General features: G+C 38.4%; 4 protein-coding genes across 6 annotated transcripts; 1 reads left to right on the top strand and 3 right to left on the bottom strand.

Annotated features, from left to right (window-relative positions):
* Positions 1-288: 288 nt before the first annotated feature.
* On the bottom strand, positions 289-4,368 carry hapstr1b (HUWE1 associated protein modifying stress responses b). Its single transcript, XM_079371979.1, has 4 exons — positions 3,945-4,368; positions 2,534-2,618; positions 2,122-2,393; positions 289-2,010 (listed from the first exon to the last, which is right to left on the bottom strand). Exons 1-4 carry the CDS (start codon positions 4,138-4,140, stop codon positions 1,772-1,774), a joined length of 792 nt encoding a protein of 263 aa, XP_079228105.1. The 5' UTR covers positions 4,141-4,368; the 3' UTR covers positions 289-1,771.
* Positions 4,369-4,423: 55 nt separating this feature from the next.
* Positions 4,424-15,391, top strand: abcg2b (ATP-binding cassette, sub-family G (WHITE), member 2b). Of its 3 annotated transcripts, none has more exons than XM_079371956.1 (16): positions 4,424-4,513; positions 5,608-5,762; positions 6,141-6,200; positions 6,297-6,414; positions 6,508-6,663; positions 8,297-8,454; positions 8,716-8,867; positions 9,183-9,275; positions 9,865-10,016; positions 10,360-10,511; positions 10,986-11,075; positions 11,775-11,899; positions 13,869-14,023; positions 14,141-14,230; positions 14,367-14,419; positions 14,512-15,391. In XM_079371956.1, exons 2-16 carry the CDS (start codon positions 5,611-5,613, stop codon positions 14,657-14,659), a joined length of 1,854 nt encoding a protein of 617 aa, XP_079228082.1. In that variant the 5' UTR covers positions 4,424-4,513; positions 5,608-5,610; the 3' UTR covers positions 14,660-15,391. The 3 variants fall into 3 exon arrangements, with proteins under 3 accessions (XP_079228082.1, XP_079228084.1, XP_079228083.1); XM_079371958.1 differs by having other exon boundaries at positions 4,434-4,513; positions 5,611-5,762; XM_079371957.1 differs by lacking the exon at positions 4,424-4,513 and having other exon boundaries at positions 5,509-5,762.
* Positions 15,392-15,609: 218 nt separating this feature from the next.
* On the bottom strand, positions 15,610-17,820 carry LOC306820198 (uncharacterized protein). The gene has a single exon (XM_079337966.1). It carries the CDS (start codon positions 17,067-17,069, stop codon positions 16,113-16,115), a length of 957 nt encoding a protein of 318 aa, XP_079194092.1. The 5' UTR covers positions 17,070-17,820; the 3' UTR covers positions 15,610-16,112.
* An 828-nt stretch (positions 17,821-18,648) lies between these two features.
* Positions 18,649-20,276, bottom strand: LOC306820692 (lipopolysaccharide-induced tumor necrosis factor-alpha factor homolog). Its single transcript, XM_079338615.1, has 4 exons — positions 20,100-20,276; positions 19,891-20,019; positions 19,104-19,278; positions 18,649-19,007 (listed from the first exon to the last, which is right to left on the bottom strand). The coding sequence occupies exons 1-4, from the start codon at positions 20,161-20,163 to the stop codon at positions 18,890-18,892; spliced, it is 486 nt and encodes a 161-aa protein (XP_079194741.1). The 5' UTR covers positions 20,164-20,276; the 3' UTR covers positions 18,649-18,889.
* Between the last annotated feature and the right edge of the window lie 534 nt (positions 20,277-20,810).

Below are 20,810 nucleotides of genomic sequence, written 5' to 3'. Positions count from 1 at the left end.
AAACTGGATAATTGTCCAGTTTCAGTTAGTCATTAACTCTTAAAACCTTGGTGAAAGTGTGCAATCGTAACTGAAAATCTTTAAAGGAAAAAAAGTTTAAGTGGCTGAGACAGTTGACAAGATAAAATAAAAAGATAGAAAGATAAAAGTGTCAGATTTTTTTTCCTATCATTGCAATTGTCTTCTTTCTATTCTTAAGAGTTTCTGAAAGTTGATTTCTTTGTCAGACAAGTGATTAAAATAAAGTCATCAAAACATGCAAAGAGAGAAAACTCAAAGACAACTTCAACACTTGTATTTTCTTTAATGTCAGAATTGTACATTGAAATCCCAATGGATTTGCACTTCTTTTTACAATATGTACCACATATAACAGCACCTAAATGTTATTTACACACTTTACACAAGATTGTATCACAAAGCAGTGTGTGAAATTTGGCCCAAGTCTTGCTGGACTATTGGGCCCTACAGTCAATGAATTGAATTGCCAAAAAATAACTAAAGTTCTTCCACCTTTAAGAATAACATGTTTTGTGTTAAAATCACAGATGTCAAAAGGTTTGAACTTTTTCTTATATGTGAGGGACAAACTAATGACAACCCAAAGCTCTTATTAGTGGGCCAAGTGTAAACACAAAGTAGGTAACATGCAAGCTTTAAACACTGTTACTGCTATTGGTGCAAAAAATATAAAATCAGTCAGTCAAATATATTTTGTTGCTCAAAGAACACAGTGAATATTTGGATTATTTGTAAACATAACAATACATGAGTAACAGTAATTGGTGAACTGCAACAAAAGAAATAAACAGAACAGGGGTACTACTTTGTGAAAATACATTTTGATTTTCCATTTATTGTCAGGCGAGGACTCAAAATGTCATTTAACTGTGAAAGCAATAAATGTCACCATTACGTGTGTAAATTGGACTGACCTGCTTTGTGATAAAACCCTGATTTGGGCTGCAAAGAGCAACTAAAGAACTGAAATTAAAGGATGAATTTAAGTAAAACAGGAAGTTACCCAATCAAGTAGGCGCTGAATACGCCAGAACCCTGCATCTACAAGCACATTCACTGCTCTCTGTCTCACACTCACACACACACAGATACTGTAGCAGCTTTCTGAAAGGCAAAGACAAGAACAACACAGTAAGTGGCAGTTCTGCTGTCAGATTTGCGCACACACAGGAGCAGCAGAATGAGATACACACGCCGACAAGTGTTTTAAGTCAAGCCATACAGCATGGAGGTGGTTCAGCCTCCTGAGGAGTCCACATTACAGTCCAGTCTGGTTTGGCCAGCACTCCACAGAGGAGGAGGAAGTTCGCTTTGGGGATGACAACTGCAAACAGTGAGCAACAGCCCAGTTTATCTGATTACTGGCCGTGAAGCACAAAAGGAGCCTGGCTAAATAAACAATGTCTAAAAGCAACATTCAGCAGTTTAAGGATTATAAATGTGACGTTTGCTCACTTTGCTGTCAGATCTACTGAAGACAACCAAACATAATGAGGAAGGATAGTTTTCTGTTAAAGAAGAGAACACTACACAGGAGAGGCTGTTGGACAAAACAGAAGGAAGAAAAGAGAAAAATAAAGAAGGGGAGAAAAATGTGGATTGGTAATAGTGGAGTTCCTTTATTGGGAGAATTGCAACGAAGATGAAAATGAGGAAGATTTCAAAGGTTGGCCAAGGCAACAGTCCTCATCAGCTGTCCAGTCGGCCACCAAAGAGAGGACAGAGGAGGGGTTAGTGGTGTCTGAAAAGTTCAGAGCATCCTGTTACGTTTATGCGTTGGTGAGTCTGTGATGACATCATTACAGGGGGCAGGGCCTCGTTTACGATTGGCTGTGGAATCCAGGTGGAGTGCCATCTCCTCAGCGATGAAGGTGTTGAGGTCAACATCATGAAGACCGTTCCTACGACGACTGAGAGGCTGGGCAGGATGAGTTGGAGAACCAGGAGGACCAGAACGCACAGAAATGCTCGCCATGGCGCCACTAAGCCCTAGAGAGAGAAGAAAAAATATATATATGAAGCAACAGCATACTGTATGAATTCTAGCATCTCTTACATGTAATTTAAAAGTGAAATTCAAAACGTGACATATCATTCTACCTTGAAGCGCTATGGCCTCTCTGAAAGGCTGCAGGTCGGTCTCCACAGAGCTGCCAGTCTCTGGCTGTGCAGGTCGGCTTGCAGACACCATGGCGACCCTTGGCGGGGCACGAGTTGTTCGTGGTGGAGGAACTTTGCCGCATAGGAAGCTGATGAGGTCCTCTCGTCTGATAGTTCTTCTGCGTTTCTTAACCCATGCAATCACATCCTTGTTCCTGCGCTGGTAGCCTAAGTGGATGCCAAGGTCATAGCTTCGTTGACGGGCCTCCATACTCTCTATTTACAAATCAGGAGAATTTTTACAATCAGTGTTTGTATGCACAGATCTTATTTTTGTAAAGTACTATGAGGACACCATAGTCACCATAATCTTTTGAAATAGGTATTAGACCAGAATATAATTCATCATTACTTGCCTTTATACAGGTTAGTGACTGCTGTTGCTGCATTTTGGAAGGGCACCCAGAGAGAGAGGCCTTGCTGCTGACATACTCTATCTGAAAATATATATATTAAAAATTGTCAGTCTGATAAACTGTCACATATGGGCAACTTACAACCAAACAAAGTAATTCAAACCAATATCAGGTTGACGTGTTAGTCACTTGGGAAGAAAATAATTGCCATGGTCCTAAGAGGAATAAAAGTAAATGTACATAGAGTTGTAAGGGAAACCCAGGCTTGCAAATAGGACTGCAAAGGTTTTAGTTAACAACAGATATATTGAAATATATGAAATGTTTATGCAATACTATACCACCAAACATCTCGCCAGGTGCTAAATCTCTACATCACAGCTTTTCATCAAACAGAGGTTGTGGTCCAGTTACAACTCATGGACGGAAATAAACCAAGCAGGACGATCTCAGTTATGAATGGTGATTCATTGTACTAGTGACTAGATAATAGGCTGCAAAAATCGTGTGCAAAATAAGTTAACTTCCCAAATTACGAAAGTCCAGTCTATGGATTGGTAAAGGATATTAAAGGTTATATCAATAATCAGAAAATGACTCCACGGACTGCCATGTCGTCATGCTTTCTGAACACGACACTGTGCTCTTGTTTCAGTGTTTGGTGAAAACATCAAAAACACATAATTTACATCAATCCTTTCGCCATTTTGTTCCCAATATTTACAACTTTCCGTCATCATTCAAAAATCGGCGTGATGTGCACTGAAATGAAAAAAAAACGACTTTGACGCCATCTCTTTACACCTACATAACTTTGTCAACTTTTTAACCATCTACGCCTTTTGGCCTTTAACAAACAAGTCGTTTTCTGTCGCTAAACTCCTCCTTATATATCGCCATTTTGACGGGCAAGGTAACAAAAAACATTTTCAGCTGTTGTGTCAAAAGAACAGCAGTCAATGAGCTGGCAGAAGAGTTGGCCAGTTTAAGGCCTTTTGACTCGGCTCCTTATCAATCCGTTTATCCGTGGACGAGCTGTGACAGCTCAGAGGCCACTATGATCCAGATCCACCTCCTCTCACATACTGACACGGTCACCGGCTGGTTCAGGCTGCTGGTGTTAGCTGCCATGAGTTAGCAAGGAAACAAAAACAAACAGGCTCGAGAATGTGGACACACAAAAAAATCGTTTTGAATAATACACATTCTGTTTGTCACCTCGGACTACCATGAACACTAAAACAACACGGTGGCTGTGCTGTGGGAAACATTTGTGATCGACTAAGTGAAGCCTAAGCATTGCCCTTTGTGTGTGTCTCTCTCTCCGCCCAGAGACTTCGTTAGCTGGTGGGGTGTTAGCCTGCGTTAGCTCTGGCAGCTAAGTTAGCACCCCGGGTTCGTACAGACCTTTGTAGAGCTGAGCTACTGCGGTAGCGGAGTTCTGAAAGAGGTGCCACAACTTCTGCTGGCTTTGCTCTGTCTCCTCCTCGTTTGGATCACCTTGTTCGGCCTCCGCTAAACACTGCCGTTCCCACTTAGAGAACCAGTGTTCGGGGCCGTGCTCCTGGATCTCCGCTTCCCCCTCCTCCTTCCTCTCCTCCATAGCTAACGAGAGGCGTTAGCTTAAATGCTACGGAGGCAGACTGCGTGTGAATTGTCGGCTTGTTTTGTTTTTAAAGGACACTAAACCTTCACTCTTCTGTAATAAACACGAAAAAATACGTTACACAACCCGAATAATCAATAGAAACAGGTGGAATCAACTGCTGTTAGAGTCGCATTGTGAATATTTTCCGCCCACACGCCCAGTGTAAAAGCACACCAAACTAAAAGGACTCGATGACAACACCAAGAATTTCTCGAACTAACCCCGCCCACTTCCGGATTTTCTCGAAAGAGATTGGCTGCAGTGATCCTTATGGGCGTCTCTGCGCTGAACACGAAGCCTGATTGGACAATGGTGCAACCGAGAAAAGGTCAGAGAAAAAAACAACAACGCTCACTTGTAAGCACTACAACCTTACGTACAGCAGGGGGCAGTCCGTCCATAGAGATGTGGGCATTATCATAATTCACATACTTTTTTGCCTCTTTTTTTGTCTGCGCTCAATTTGAATGGAAGACTGTACAGTACATCGGCATTTCAGTCATGTTAGCAATTACAGGATAATGCAAAATTCTTAAAAGTGGACTCTACAAATGTTTCTCAATTGTTAAAGAATAATTAGTAAGTTAAGTTAACATGATAAGGCTATTATATTTTTGGAAAGTGAACTAACAACAGCTTTTCTACTAATTGCCATACTAACAATTAATGACCCAACATATTGCGTAATTTAACTTGATTTGTAATACGAGTAATGTTTTTTTATTCTTTCACAAGTTACCATAGGCTCCATTATATGTCATTGTGGTTTTTATTACTCAATTTCACGTGTAGGCCTACTCCCCTTTTGACTTCTAAGCTTCTGTAAGAAGTGACGTTTCCCTGATGGGTCATTTTATCTCATCTCATTTTTTCTTTAAGGTTAATCTCAGCACGTTTTAAAGTAGGCCTATATGTAAAAGGGTTAGGTTAGGCCTTTACTGAAAAAAACTTTCACGACAATTGTTCCAACAGAACGTAATTGGCCTTGATTAATGCGACATTTATCGCTTTCTCTCCAGCTCCTCATTGTCCCTAATATTACAAAAAAAAAAAAAGGTTTTGGCAATACAGAATACACTTGCAATATGTAAGCAGCAGCATTATCTGTTATTATGAAGTATTACGTCATAGATTGTGGCCCCTCTTTGTTTAGTTACTGCAATAACTTCAACCGAAGATTTTGGGATGAAAGTTCAGTGTCAGACTATCTTCTAAACAATCACAAGTTCATGGGCTGCAGATTAAGGAAGTCCAAAGATCAAATTGGTTTATTACAGAAAATTACTTAAGCTATTGCACACACCCTCACCTGTGTCTGTATCTCTCCATCGACAGCACATCGGTTTGTGTCAGACTGAACGGCTCTCTTTCTCTGAAAACTGGTTTCCGATTCCCTCTTCTATTGTAAACTTAACTTTTTAGAAGATGTCTATAAAGGAGCAGGTCGTGGGTGATGTTGAAGAATATTTCCAGCAACGAGGACCAACTGTCACTTTCAACAACTTGCACTATAGTGTTCAGGAGACGAGATTCTGCTGCAAGAGAGGTCTTGAAAAATACATCCTCAAAGATGTGAGGTAGGATAAAATACTCACCTTGACATGTCAGTCTTACTTGCTCTCAGCAGTAGTTGTGTGAGTCTATACATATATATATATATATACAGTATATATATAAATACACACACATATACATATGTGTGTGTATATATATATATATATATATATATATATATATATATATATATATATATATATATATATATATATATATATATATATATATATATAGTGTACATGTTTTAAGCAAAAACATGTACATTTTGTAGATAATATTGTTAACTTGTGCTACAGTTTATGATTCTTAATTGGAAGGATACATTTTATGTAGTTTTTCTTTACTATGACATGCTCTATAAATAAATTGATTTAAAATGATGAGTTTGGTTGTTGCAGTGGTATCATGAGACCTGGGATGAATGCTATCATGGGCGCCACTGGAAGTGGTAAAACATCGTAAGAAATATTCTCACTTTGTCAGACACTAATACTGTCTCACACATATGCACAAGCCCAACTACATGCATACTATGTTCTTTCTCTTTCTGTCAGACTGTTGGATGTTGTAGCAGGCAGAAAAAACCCTGCAGGACTGAAGCAGGGAAAGGTCTTGGTGGACGGCAAAGTTGTCACGTCTGAACTCAGACTGAGCTCTGCCTATGTGGTTCAGGTAAAAAAAAAAAAACACATACGCAATCTAAGATATCATTGTCCTTTGAATTCCTCGAAGAGGTTCATGCCTTTATCACACATGTGTTTCCAGGATGATATCCTGATGGGTACTCTGTCTGTGAGGGAGAACCTTCTGTTCAGTGCCAACCTGCGTCTCAACCCAAAGCACCACTCCTCCTCCGACAAAAACAGCCGAGTCAATGCCATCATACAGGACCTGGGCCTCACAGACTGTGCAGATACTAAGGTACAGTGCTACAAACACACAAGCTAGTATCTGCTTATTACTCATTGTACAGTTCCTCTGGTAAATGTATTCCTAAACATTGAACTGTTTCTTTATTGATAGCCTATCTGAGACAGGTATAAGCAGAAACACTTGATAAAAAAATAGGTAGAACATGTCATAAAATGTATGAATTAGTTACATTGAAATGTCCCATCAAAGAAAATAAACTAATATGTACGAGTTTCCTAACATTATAATGTGATTATATTTTACAAGTGACACACTTAATGCTCAGACCTTTAATCAATTACTGTTCCTTTTCAGTATTTGTCTTTAATTCATTGTTTATAAGGAATACATTTCAAAAGTAGAAAGAGTTATTGGTAAAGCATTTGCTCTGTTGTAAGTCATAACTTTGTTGAACATCTTGTCAGCATGTTTTCACTTTTAGAGAAGTTTTACATTTCTATATTTTCCACTCTTGGGTGGCATAAAAAGTAACAACCGATTAAATTAAATGAGAGACAAAAGTGTTTTACACATTGATACACATTAAATTAAGCAAACAACATGGACATGCTTTTGTCTTCCCCAGAAAGGAAGATTTAAGAGGAATAAAAATGTTTTTGTTGACTTTAATTTAATCAAATCTTATGAGGTTATATGTGAACATTGTAAAGAAAGATACAGAGCACACATAGTAAAAAAAGTATTAATTTCATCCTTCATGTTTTAGTTCTCTTAATATATGCACTATAAGAAATGGAAATGTTGGAGAAATGTAAAGAGTCTGTGGTATATGTTCATACGCAAACTGTCATCAGAGATAAATGGGGACCCTGGAACACTGTTTGAAAATAAAATGTTAAGTGAGAAATCATGGTGGGGGTCCGCAATGATGAAACCAAAACTCTCCTGGTAACTTTTTAGCTCCAAACTGTGTTCAGGGACCCATTTTTTTTACTTTGAATAAAGTTTGTATATTTAGTTAAGCAGATATACCTTAGAATTTTTTCACCTCTCCAACTTTAAAAATTTACTACCAAATCTACATAGTGCACCTTTAAACATAGGGCTGAATAATTAATTAATTAAAAGTTTCAATTTCAATTAAAATTTTAGCTTCCCACAATCATGAAAACCATTTAATAAAGATCAAAAGGTGTGGCATGTACTTGTGGCTGTGTGGTAAATGTTTGCAGAATGTTTGTTATATTTTGGCCACAAGAGTCCATCATCACTACCTCAAAAACAGAGTTAATTTATTTGATTTTTTATTAATGATTAGACATGAATAATATTCATGTCTAATAATTAAATTAAATTCTACTTTTTATTACTTATTTGTTTTCATTAATTGCTTCTTTTTTCAAAGTGTTTAGAATTTTGAAGCAATCAGAAAGTTAAAGCTCAATTAAAGCGTGTGATGCAGATGTCATAAGATAAATGAATTATCTTGTGCTCATCATTTTTGCCACAATCAAGCAGGCCTACTTTAACATCTAAGTTTACCTTAGAAAATACATTTATTCTAAATATACCCTTTTTCAGCCTTAAAGTACATGAGCAAAAGCAATTCTCTTGTGTGTGTGTGTGTGTGTGTGTGTGTGTGTGTGTGTGTGTGTGTGTGTGTGTGTGTGTGTGAGTATAGATAGGGACAGAGTTTCTGCGTGGTGTATCTGGAGGTGAGAGGAAGCGATGTAGCATCGGGATGGAGCTCATCACTTCTCCCTCTCTGCTGTTTCTCGACGAACCAACCACCGGCCTGGACTCTAACACTGCAAACTGCATCATCGGCCTATTGCACAAGTACAACAGTATTACTATTTCATCTCACATTAGGGAGCGGAGACTTGCACATAAGGCACAAATCTTCTCAAGCATGCACAGAGTAAAAAAGCGGGCGATGTTCTGTTCAGTGTCAGCTTTAATTAACATCTCCTTATTTTAATTTAATGTTGATGCACAAAGCAGCATCAACATTAGTGATGCCTTCCAGCCTCTTCAACATTTACTTTTGTTTTTGTGATTTCTGTAACAATATCCATATAAAAATGTCATTGTGTTTAGTCTGTCTAGAAGAGGCAAGACTGTAATCTTCTCCATCCACCAGCCACGCTACTCCATCTTCAGACAGTTTGACCACCTGACATTGATGCATAAAGGGGAGGTGGTGTACGCTGGTGCATCAGGCAAGGCACTGGAATATTTCACAAACCTTGGTATGTGTGTGTTTGCTATGAAATATGGAGAACCATGCTGTGTTTTCATAAAATATGCTGAATCCATACAAAGGGAAAGATGCCAAATGGTGTATACAGCTTGTATTCAGCAGCCTCATTTAAGCTTCTGTTGGGATATTTTTACATCCATGCAATATATTCTGCTACCTTTTTCATCTCTACTAAGTTAGATTAAACCCGTTATCAATATAGTAAACTACTGTTTACTATATTTGAATATTGAGCTTTCATAGGATATTGTTTGACTTCATAAAGACACATGTCTTAAAGAAGCATGTGTATGTTTTTATACAGGCTACCAAATAGAGTCCTTTGACAACCCTGCTGATTTCTTCATGGACATCACAAATGGAGAAGCAAAATCAACATTAGAACCCCTTGATGCAGGTACACTGTCACAAAACACAGACAGGCAACATCAACTCTGTTCCTTTGAATTTTTCTTTTGGTAATTTTAAAGCAAGAGTACATCTAGGCGTACGTTTTTAGACATTTGGGTTCAATAAAGATGTCAAAAAGTATAACATTTATTACTGCCCCCCACCACACAATAACGAAAATAATCATTTTGATCTGAGAAATCTGGAACTGGTTTTAACTCTGAGAAGTGTATGGTAAGATTGATATTATTTATAAACAGTTGGGAGGTGATGAATTAAGTTAGTTCTACTTGGAAGGACGGTTATTCTGTCATAACAATTCTTTAAGAACATCCACTGCCTGCAGGACTTTGTTTAGTCTCAGCTATAGTGACATACAGTAAATACTTCTCAATAATGACATAATAATATAAGTCAACACAGCAATTCTTCCAGAAAGTAGCTACACCAATAAACATGTTTAAAATAACAAGACAACGTTTGTCATTTATAAATCACGTAACTCTGAGTAATAGCATGGAGAAAACCATGGTTATATTTATTTTTATCTTATCTACAAAATTACTTTGTATAATTGCCTCTCTCTGTTTCTACAGTGGAGAGTAAAAACCCATTGGCAATAAAATACAGCCAGTCCAAACTGTGCCAGACTATGTTGGAGGAGTTGGACCATGTGACCAACCTCATTGCTGAGGGAGCCAAAGGCCAAGATCAGGCAGTTGACTATGCAACGTCTTTCCTCTATCAGGTCACCTAAACTTTGCAAGTCAGAAAAAAATGAGCAACTCTAGATGATACATATTTTGCACATTTAAAAGTTTATGAGCAATTGTAGGTAATAAAAGTGTCAGCTGTTATTGATTTTGTGCTTAATGGAAATTTAAGTGAGTTTATAATGATATGTCACAGAGTTTAATGATGGTACCAGCCAGCTTTATTACTTCTGCTTGGCTGCCTGAACTGCGTTTATAACCGTCATTCAGCCTATAAAAAATAATTCCCTTCTGTCTTTCTCTGTGTGTGTGTGTGTGTGTGTGTGTGTGTGTGTGTGTGTGTGTGTGTGTGTGTGTGTGTGCGTGTGTGTGGGACAGATGCGCGTGGTGTGTGGCAGGACACTGCGGAACACTCTGAGGAACCCTCAGACCTCTTATGCCCAGTTAGCTCTCAACATTTTCTTTGCCATTCTGGTGGGACTCATTTATTACCAAATGCCATTAAAACTGCCTGAGGCTTTACAGAATAGGTACAGTACACAGAAACATGCAGAAAAACTTTATTTCAACCATGTGTAACTGCTTATTTTCATCTCTTCAGTTCTTTCCTTTTGTAGCAGTTACCTTTCCTCAGCTAATCCACAGGCCAAATATAAGAGAAAATAATGATAACAGTTTCTTCTTTCATGTTAAAACGTTTGCTAAGTAGCCTACATGTTATTATGGTGAATTCATTGAATTGTGATGAGACAACAAGAGTTCAATACAATTATACTTTTATTAAAAGGTAAGTGGTAAGGTATGTGGGGTCTGAATTGAGGGGGTTTTTTTGTTAATAAATTAGTAAGCTAAACATACTAATGTGATTTGATTATATGAGCAAGTTTATGGCCGCTAACTTGAGGTCAGGGTGACATTAGCTTACATTTCTTGCTTAAATATACTCCATATAGATCGGTAATCACCTCTCTCTCTCTCTCTCTCTCTCTCTCTCTCTCGGACAGAAGTGGAGCATTCTTCTTCCTAATCATCAACATGGTGTTTGGGAATCTCTCTGCCGTTGAACTTTTCATAAACGAAAGGGCGATCTTCATGTGAGTTATTGATTGATTTATTGAGCCATTCGCAGTTTCATGGTACCAGCCATGTGTACTTAGACTTGCATGGCTTAATCTTTGAGACAGGCATATGCTACTGTCAGGATGGTCAGGATCAACCAGGTAGCCCGTAACGCAGTCACCAATAGCGGGTACACCATCAAGGTAGCACTGAGTCAAATTAGTTTTTGTGTGTTGAAGTGCAGGTGTATGCAGAAGGAACATTACATCGGTGTTTCATGTTTAGATAAACGGATATGGGTCACTTTTTCCTTTTTTACCATTTTTGAAATTCTTATTAAAATCAAATAAACATTTCATTGACAATTTTTAAAAAAGTACCAAATCCAGCTCGGTAAAGTCATTAGTGCTTTTTGTACATTGGAGGGACGTGCATGGGAACAGACGCTTTTAGAAACAGGTCTTTTTCTGTTTGCCTCAAAAATCTAAGTTATCTTCAACAGCTGAGCTTTTCAGGTTTTAAATAAAGGTTAGTGTTACACGTGTCAAAATATACATTGGTTTGGCACATTGTGCTTTGCAACTTTTTTATCTTTGAATGCACAATGAAAGCACAAAAAAGAGAGATTAATCAGACCTGTAGTCATGTAACAGTGAAAACCTTAAATCATTTATTATACAATGTTTGAACTGTTTGTATTAAATGTTTTTCTGTCATTATTCATTTTGTTGCAGACATGAAAACTCCAGTGGTTATTATCGCACCTCTGTGTACTTCCTGTCAAAGATCTTCGCAGACCTAATCCCAAACCGCATCATCCCCATCTTTTTGTTTTCAGCTATTGCCTACTACATGATGGGTAACTATCGTTTACTGACCACGAACACACATAGAACTATCTCATGCAGAGGAACTATAGCCTCTGTTCATGGGGTACTACGCCACTACTGGCACCCCAGGGTCAGCGTATCTTGGGTAAAAATTTGGCAGTAGGAGCAAAGCAATCCCTTTTTTAAAAAAATAAAAATAACCTAAGCCAACTAGCGTTGCTGCATGTCTGTCAGTATTTTGGAAAGGTTGAATATTGTGCCTTTAACACAAATCTTTGTTCAGCACACTGTGAAGAGCAAACCCACAGGCAACACTTTTTGTGCTGGCAGCTCTAATTTTTAATACAAAACCAATTTAGTTCAGCACTATCCAGCTATCCTGCTGCATTCTCACACCTGCCCACTCATTCTGACACCAGCTCACTCAGCATCCACACAGGCATTTTGCTAAGACACTGGCATGAAAAACTCTGGATAAAGTCAGAGTGAAACATTCTGCTGTTTGTCTTAGCACGTTTATCTCATCTTTAAGATTCCAGGGAGATTACAGTAGTTTTGTGCAAGTGTGAACAAAGCTTTAGAGTTTGATGTCGCAAAATAGTCTGTGATGCTTTCTGAAGAGCGTTGGCTTCTTCATCATTTTGGGGTCGGCAGTAGCTCAGTCCGTAGGGACTTGGGTTGGGAAGGTCGGTTCAAGTCATGATGTGGAGATGCTAGGCCACTTCTCGAGCAGTGCCGAGGTGCCCTTGAGCAAGGCACCAAACATCCACCAGCTCAGGAGGCTCTTCTGATATCTCACCATTAATACATGTCCACAAGTCTTGCGTGTGAGACGCACTTCACAAAAATAACAGTTTAAGAAAGAAATAAGAAATAAGACAAGGCAATTCAAAGTGCTTCACACAAGACATCAAAAGCATTATGACAGAGGAAAGGAAATATACATTAAAATTTGGAAGTCACTGAAATTATTAAAACTTATATATTCAATTTTTAAAAAATCCAATAAAATTAATTGAAGTAAGAATATAAAAAGAGTTCAAAGTTACAGTGCAGAGTGAAAGATTCAAATCTTTATTCAAATAGTTTAGTGAAAGGCAGCTGTAAACAGGTGAGTCTTTAATCTGGATTTTAAAGAGCTGAGAGATTCAGCTGACCTGCAGTTTGTTCCAGATATAAGGAGCGTAGAAACTAAACGCTGCTTTTTGGTTCTGACTCTGGGGACAGACAGCAGACCTGTAGCAGACGACCTGAGCGGTCTGGACGGTTCGTAGTAAATCAGGAGGTCACTGATGTATTCTGGCCCTAAACCATGAAGCACTTTATAAACCAACAGCAGGATTTTAAAATCTATTCTCTGACAGACTGGCAGCCAGCGTAAAGCCAGTGTCAGAACTGGACTGATGTGATCCATGTTCTTGGTTTTGGTGAGGACTCGAGCAGCGGCATTCTGGATCAGCTGCAGTTGTCTGACTGATGTTTTAGGCAGACCTGTGAAGACACTGTTACAGTAATCAAGACAACTGAAGACAAAAGCATGGACAAGGTTTTCCAGCTCCTGCTGGGACATAAGTCCTCTAATTCTTGATATGTTCTTCAGGTGATAGAAGGCTGATTTTGTAATTGTCTTAATGTGGCTATTAAAATGTAGGTCTGAGTCCATCACTACGCCCAGATCTCTACACATCTTTTGTAGTTGTAATAATGAATCTGGAGATTAGTTTTGAATAAAAATAAGGGATTCAAGTTTTTAGACATAAAATCTAGATGACAGGGAGCTGCCTGATTCCAGTTTTGGGAGTGTTCACAATTTTATGTTCCCACTGTTGATCACTATCTGTCTGAAACCTTTCATTTGACCTCTTGAAAAGGTTTTACCGCTCAACCTTTACCTTTTAAACGGTAAAATCAATACTCTGGAATATGTAACATTACCATTTCTTGTTTAATATAGTATTTTTGTATTTTGTATAACAGGTATTCTTTATCATCTTTTAGGGTTGAAGCCTTCCTTTGAAGCCTTCATCTGTTTCGCCCTGACCATGTCTCTGGTGAGTCTGGCAGGAGTCGGGTTGGCCTTCCTCGTATCAGCAAGTGTGTCTTCATTCGCCATGGCTAACATCCTGATCGCTCTACCCTTTGTCTTTATGATGGTAAGACGCACAGTCACGCACATAATATACAATACAGACTTTATGTAGTGTACTATTAAAATATGTAGAAGTGTAAAGTGTAAGGATCTTTCACTTCCATGTTTCCCCCTATGACAGGTCTTTGGAGGTTATCTTGTCAATCTAAATTTCATGCTGAGCTGGCTCTCCTGGCTGAAATGGATCAGTATCTTCAGATATGGACTAAATGTAAGATACAGCAAATAGGCAGAAAAGACACATAATGGTGTGGTTGTGAGAGTGAGATCATTCTGATAATCTGATCTGTTTTATCTGTTATCAGTAGTGATAAAGTTGTTTAGCTCAATCTCTGTCTGTTTCTCAGGCTGCATTCATCAATGAGTTCAAAGGACAGGTGTTCTACAGCAACACCACAATGTGAGTGCTGAACAGTGACACCGCTAAAAAAACAATAGCACACATACACCCACACATTCACACAAACTGAGTCTCTCTCTTCTTTGCTGCAGCATCCCAGGGGAGCTGTTCCTGATAGCCCAGGACATTGACTACTCCACATGGGGCTTCTGGCAAAACCAGGTAGCTCTGCTGGGAATCGTTTTGGTCTGCATGTTCCTGGCCTACATACAGCTGCGCCGAATCAACCGCTGGAAGTGATTCCTGTCCATCTGCTCTTATATCCATTAATTAAGCACTATGTCTTTATTTAACTTATTTAATAGGCCTCAAATGAAACACATTGGGGTAAAGAACATTGAACTAGAGATGCATTGTTTTTTAAATATTAGCGCAGGATTAAATCTCTCTCTCTCTCTCTCTCCCAGTCTCTCTCTCTCTCTCGCTCTCTCTCTCTCTCTATCTCACATGTTAGAGCAGATAAACAAACACACGTGTTGTAACATTTGACTCTCTAGAGGATTAGCTGTCACTAAGCACACCTGGTGTGTGCACGAGGAAGGTGTACTATAGCAGCCGCCAGGCTGACGTCTAAATCCTCTCTAAGCTCTTTAGAGTGAGTTAACATTAACTACAGTAAGGAAAAGATGTGCACAATCCACATTATATCAAGACCATTTAAGCAAAACAATGTGTCAAGGCTAAAAGCCTGAACATAAAGTGTTTCTCTTTTTATTAGTATTATTATGCAGAAAAAAACTTTTTTGTAATTTCATATCCTTTTTTGTTCCATACTAAATTTTTGTTTAACAAAAATAAACATTAAGTTTATTACATGAATATGAGTGTAAAGTCATTAAATGCCTGCTGTAAAACTTTATTTCCGGCAATCAGAAATATCCTGACAATATCATAGATGTGTGTTTTTTTGCCAGCTAGTGAATGTTTTCTGTGTGGTGTTAATATTCAGTAAACTAATATGGAAATCAACAAGTCCATGAATATTTTTGCATTAAACTGAAACACATCATATGAAACTTCATAACACAAATTCATCAGATGTGGAATCTTTATTAACTTTTCTAGAACTTGAGATGAAGTTCAGCTTCATGTTTGAATAATGCTTGGTAGCGCAGCTCTGTATCACATACTTTATTGCTGATCCATGTTTATTTTGTTCCATTAAATGACAGTATCAAACTGCAGTTGTTTTCCTCTGTCAGCCCTATCAGGCAACATAATCATGGAAGAGTTTTCTTTCTCTGTGCTTTCCATTTAATGAGCTGATAAAGATTCCTACATATTAACGAGTGAAAACTAATCTTTCAGTATATTTCACACGTAAGATCCCTAGAAACCGCTCTCACCCCGAAATGTTTAAAATAGAGTATAAATGTGGAATATGTAACTCGTAAATTATATGTTTCATTGGTTCTTGAAGGAGCAGTTTGTTGTGTGCATTGAATAATTTAAATGTTCTGATAAGTTTTAATGTTCAATTTTGATAAGGGACAACAAAACAATTCTTAATTTGTGTTTAAATGTACAAAGCACAGTTTATCTCACAGACAACAATCAGAAAGATAAACAGAGTGCACCGCAGGAAATGTAACATGAGAAATTATTCAAACAATACCCAGCCAACACAGCAACAGCCCTTTCTTTTCAGGTTGTACAATTATTCCTTTATTGAGCAGAGCATTTTATTCTACATTTAGAAAGTTTTCACACCACTTGTGCTCTTACTTCCAACAGTCACTGGGGAATTCTCCAGCCCACGGAGCCACTCTGTGCACTTCAGCACCACGCGCTCATCAATGCCGTAGTCCTCTTCTTCCTCGTACTCCACATCATCGTACTTGTGTTTCTCATTCAGCAGTGAGATTTTCACAAACGAGCTGATGTCTGCCAGCTCTACATCACTGTTGTTTTTAGTTATGACTCTGTTGTTTAGGGTGCTGTGTCTCTGCGTGGCCTGCTGATGCCTTTTGGTGACGTTTTCCCTCCTGCGTCTGGATTCTGAGGTGCTTCCAGAAACGCTCCCAGCATTCCTCGAAGCTGAATGTTGACGTCTCTCGCTATTCCTCCTCTGTAGCAACAGAACAGCCTCAGGTGTGAGAGTCAGTGTGAAACGGCCCTCCTCCTGGTGCCTGACCCTCGTCTTCACCTCGGGTTCACTCCTTAAAGAGCCCTGACTCATATGTCTGTGCTGCTGTGGCTTAGAAAGGGAATCCCCCGAGCTGGAGGCAGGGACACTGTCTGTCTGTGATGAAGGGATCAGTCGGTCCCTTTTTTTTGCATGCAGCTCTGCTCCTGACACTCCTTTGGATGTTTGCAAATTATTCCTGGGTTGACTCGTCTTCCCTAGCTGCTTTAAGTTCAAAGTCAGTCTCTCCTTCACTGAGTTGCCTTTGTCTTCTCTTTGGATCTTCGTCTTTCCCAAAGTAGACGTAGTTAAAGAGTTGTTGATATATTTCTCCTTCCCAGTCAGTCCTGACACTGAGCGAGCAATTGACACAGGTGGAATGAACGGCATTTTGGCAATACACAGTATTAGATAAGAAAGAATCTCTGTTTTGCGTTTGAATTGACTGAAAAAAAGAGACGAACAAGAGAGCGCTAAGGAGGAAAATGATTCACTGGAGAGATCCTCTGGTGCATCCTCCTCCATGCAGGGGTGAGCTGTGTGTTATTGCTGGGATTCCACAGGTACTCATGCATCCTGGAATAGCAGGAAGCTTATACCTGAAAGGCTGAAGGGCGGGGCGTGGCACGCTGCAAAAGGCGTGTACAACCTCAAGATCTGTACGCTCAAAGATCTTAAATAGACACGCATTTCTAATCCTCCGTACACACACAGTGAAAGAGCACATGCACCTTAATCCACACTGTAATCATGACTCGAGGGAAAGTCAGGTGACAACCACTTAGTGTACTGAAAGATCAAAGAAGCGATTAGAAACCTGATCTGATTTAAACATCAAATTTCATTCTTGACCTTTAATCAATTGTGTGAGAAATTAATAATTGACCAAAGGTCCTAATAGTGGAGTTCCCACAGCAACATTTCAGTATATTTAAATTATATTATTTGACTTAAGTATTCACCTACTGGTGAAACATTTCCACCAGGGACAGGGAATCCAACTTAGGTAAAGAACTTCTGACATTGGCCTTTACAGTATCTTTAAATGACGTACATTTCAGTAATCATTTTTAAAAACCATTGATTTCCACATTGTCAGTCAAAACTTCTGACCTAAATCATCACACGCTGAGATTAAGAACCTGGCATCTATACTTTTCAATTTAATTAAAAAATAATTTATGGGAGTGTGCCATTCAAGGAAATGAGCTATTCAGACAAGTTTGCTTTTTTGAAAGGCTGCTGTAAAAACAGGCTTTTTTGAATGGGGTGTGTATATGGTGGTCACATATTACCCTCGTTTTCAACCAGTAAAAATAAATCTCAGAGCTCCCAAAAACATGTCTATGAAGTTTCTTATTATAAATCCACCCTGATGCTGTATTCCATCATGCCTATTAACCTTTTCATTTCAGCCATGCTTAGAACAGGCTGTTTCTGTATGAATGGCTTTAAACGCAAATTAGCAGTGTCTGACCATACCCCTCTCTGGAAGGGCATGGTTGGCTCTGGCTGTCTTGCTCCATGTCCTATTCTTTACAGTGAGAAGACTCAAGAGGGCAGAACAAATACCTAGCTGTGGGAGTGTTTATCACCTTTTTTGATGTCATGAAGAGCCTGTTAAAGCACACATTTTCTGACAAGTGGAGAAGGTAAAAGACGGAGAAAGAATTGACTCTTCTCATAATAGGGGGGTTTGAAGACAGAGGGACAGATAGTGTGAGAAAAACATGGTCAGTGTGTATTTTACACAATATGGGACCGCCAACTAGTGCCAAACGGTAGTATTTTTCAATTTCACATTGGCTTCATTTTACAACACTGAAAGTAGTTGCTTAGGAACAAAAAAAATAATGCATCAATTTCAGACCTTAATCACATTTAACTATACTAACCTAACACTGACAGCCCTACTGATATACCTTCAATTTGAATGTTTCTAAATTTGTACAATTCTTAATTGACATTCCATTGGGCAATCCTACACTGTAAAATCACAAATAAAATAACTCTTTTCTGTGGCTTAAAAAAAATAAACCACTCATGTCTGTTCTCAACTTTTCCGTGTTTTGTGCTTTTTTTATATTAGTCATAAAATGTGAGATATTGCGATAGAACAAATTTATTTGAAAGGTTTTGTTACAAAACATGATGAAAATTAAATTAAAAAGCTCAGATTTGTATTTCCTGGGAACTAACAGAATGTTCTATATACATTATTTATTTAGATATCATACCCGTGTCATTCTGACTGAATATGAAACAGGCAAGCACACATTTTAGTGGAATAATTAATTTGAACTTTTGCTATTGTAAGAAGACACATTATATTGACTTATATCTGTTCATTCACAGCAAGTCTTCTTGTGTACATGAAGGATCCGTCGACAGCGAGGGCATGTGTGACAGGCATCCTTGAAATGGTTAACAAAAAAAGGAATGAGGCAGCATCCAAACAGCAACCTATGAGACAGATAAAACACATCAGTCCCTGCCTCACGAGTGATTCTTATTAATAAGATTAAAACGATTAAGCAGTTGGAATGAGTCTGTTCTTACCCACATAACACAAACACCAGACACATGAACCACGCATAAACACCGATTTGAAAGGTGACCCGAGTGGTGATTTCAGTCTGACAGGATGGACAGGTTGTCTGAGCTGGGTAGCGATGCAGATGAGTTTCATAGCTCACAAACTTTGGTCTGCGAGTAGAGAGAGGGAGAGCAGGCACTAGAGAAAAGAGACATCTTCAAATAACATCCCTGCAACAACAAAAAAATACTTGCGAGTCCTTTTCATATATGGTCAGGATTATAAAGCAGCCTAAGTCACAGATGCATGTTAAAAAAGTCATTTATTTTTCTCATGTTACATAATTGACAAACGTTATAAGTATGTCAATAGTGATCTGTTTTCATTACCAGTAATAATTAAAAAAATATATGTATATATGTGTGTGGTTCAGTTTTTTGTGTTTCCTGAAAAACTTGAATAAATGACTTGGGCGATTATTTTAACAAAGTGACAATATTTAAAAAAAGAAAAGCATTCCAAATAAAAACTCACTTTTTTGACCTAACTATGGAAAAAGAAACCTTCAATGTTTCTGAATATTGTAATTTATTTATTGTATGTAATCCTGATCAACGAACACAGCAAAACTACCGTGTAACCTAATCAGTGTTTACAATATACAGTCACACCTCACTTTTGAGCAATAGAACTACTAACTGGCTGAAAATCAACACTATAACAGACAGAAAACTAGAACCCAAAATGAAGAGAACACTAAAAATTCAGGCACACTCAACATATGCAAAATGGAGTATAGTGAGCACCTACTCTGTCCAGGTGTGTTGTTTTGAGTGGAGCCGCCAACTTCTGGAGAAAATGAGAACGAAGGAGGTGGTGGAGGGGTGAAAGGTGAGTGAATGTGGTATATTCTCACATCTTTCCCTGTTGGAGTTTCATCTAGGAAAAACAAAAGTGTTCTTTTTTAAGTGAAGATTCATGCCTTTCAGTTAACAGAGAATACTGCAGAGGTATTTTACCTGATGGTAAGAAGTAAGGTGGAGGTATAGGAAATGGCTCATCCACCTTTGGTAATGATTCCATTGTACAAATTAGTATAAAAAGCTACAAAACAAGAGTCAAAGCTTAATGTATTTTGGCTCGTGCAGCCAGCAGCAATTCGCTTGTAGGTCCACCAGGTGCAATGAAAAGGGAACTAATTGCCATCTTCTCTGATTGGTTCAAGATTATATTACCAATAAATTGCAGCCTACATGGCCTTTTGAAGCAAAGCTAATGGACGTGACTATTTGGAAGGAGAAAAAAAGTAAACTGTCGCCAAATTAGTTAGGCGGCCTATGCATAACCTACTGCTGAAATTACTTTCATTTGCTGGACTCCCAAATCTCATTATAATTTAAATATAATTTAACGTGTCCTGTGTTTGTGGACTATAGCCTACTGTGGCGAAATAAATAGCTTACATGACATGATCCAACGTGTACAAGGTCCTATAACAATTAAAGATCTTGCCAATTAGGCTAGAATTTGAAGTGGGCCTATAGTTGGCTTTTATGGCTTTAATGGTCCTTTTCAAAAGTAGACTTTGTGACTAGATTACATTTTAGAAGTGCATATTCACATGTCTGCAAACAACACAACAATAAACCATCTATAATAAAGGTGTGGCTTTGAGAGCCACTGGGTGTTAACTATTGATGCACTAGATGGTGGTGGTGTTTGTGAACTGG

This window comes from Symphodus melops (genome assembly GCF_947650265.1).
Source record: "Symphodus melops genome assembly, chromosome: 2".
NCBI lineage: Eukaryota > Metazoa > Chordata > Actinopteri > Labriformes > Labridae > Symphodus > Symphodus melops.
This window is presented reverse-complemented; position numbering and strand designations above follow the sequence as displayed.

What these genes read in the sequence shown, in the direction of transcription:
- hapstr1b (XM_079371979.1), bottom strand. Translation starts at nt 4,140, where the DNA reads ATGGAGGAGAGGAAGGAGGAGGGGGAAGCGGAGATCCAGGAGCACGGC. An exon ending in AGTAGCTCAGCTCTACAAAG is followed by an intron (nt 2,619 to 3,944) that starts GTCTGTACGAAC and finishes ATATATTTTCAG; the next exon opens with ATAGAGTATGTCAGCAGCAA. An exon ending in ACTAACCTGTATAAAGGCAA is followed by an intron (nt 2,394 to 2,533) that starts GTAATGATGAAT and finishes GTAAATAGAGAG; the next exon opens with TATGGAGGCCCGTCAACGAA.
- abcg2b (XM_079371956.1), top strand. Translation starts at nt 5,611, where the DNA reads ATGTCTATAAAGGAGCAGGTCGTGGGTGATGTTGAAGAATATTTCCAG. An exon ending in GCTCTGCCTATGTGGTTCAG is followed by an intron (nt 6,415 to 6,507) that starts GTAAAAAAAAAA and finishes ATGTGTTTCCAG; the next exon opens with GATGATATCCTGATGGGTAC. An exon ending in TCTTCAGATATGGACTAAAT is followed by an intron (nt 14,231 to 14,366) that starts GTAAGATACAGC and finishes TCTGTTTCTCAG; the next exon opens with GCTGCATTCATCAATGAGTT.
- LOC306820198 (XM_079337966.1), bottom strand. Translation starts at nt 17,069, where the DNA reads ATGGAGGAGGATGCACCAGAGGATCTCTCCAGTGAATCATTTTCCTCC.
- LOC306820692 (XM_079338615.1), bottom strand. Translation starts at nt 20,163, where the DNA reads ATGGAATCATTACCAAAGGTGGATGAGCCATTTCCTATACCTCCACCT. An exon ending in AAACAACACACCTGGACAGA is followed by an intron (nt 19,279 to 19,890) that starts GTAGGTGCTCAC and finishes TCTTTTCTCTAG; the next exon opens with TGCCTGCTCTCCCTCTCTCT. An exon ending in CTGGTGTTTGTGTTATGTGG is followed by an intron (nt 19,008 to 19,103) that starts GTAAGAACAGAC and finishes TCTGTCTCATAG; the next exon opens with GTTGCTGTTTGGATGCTGCC.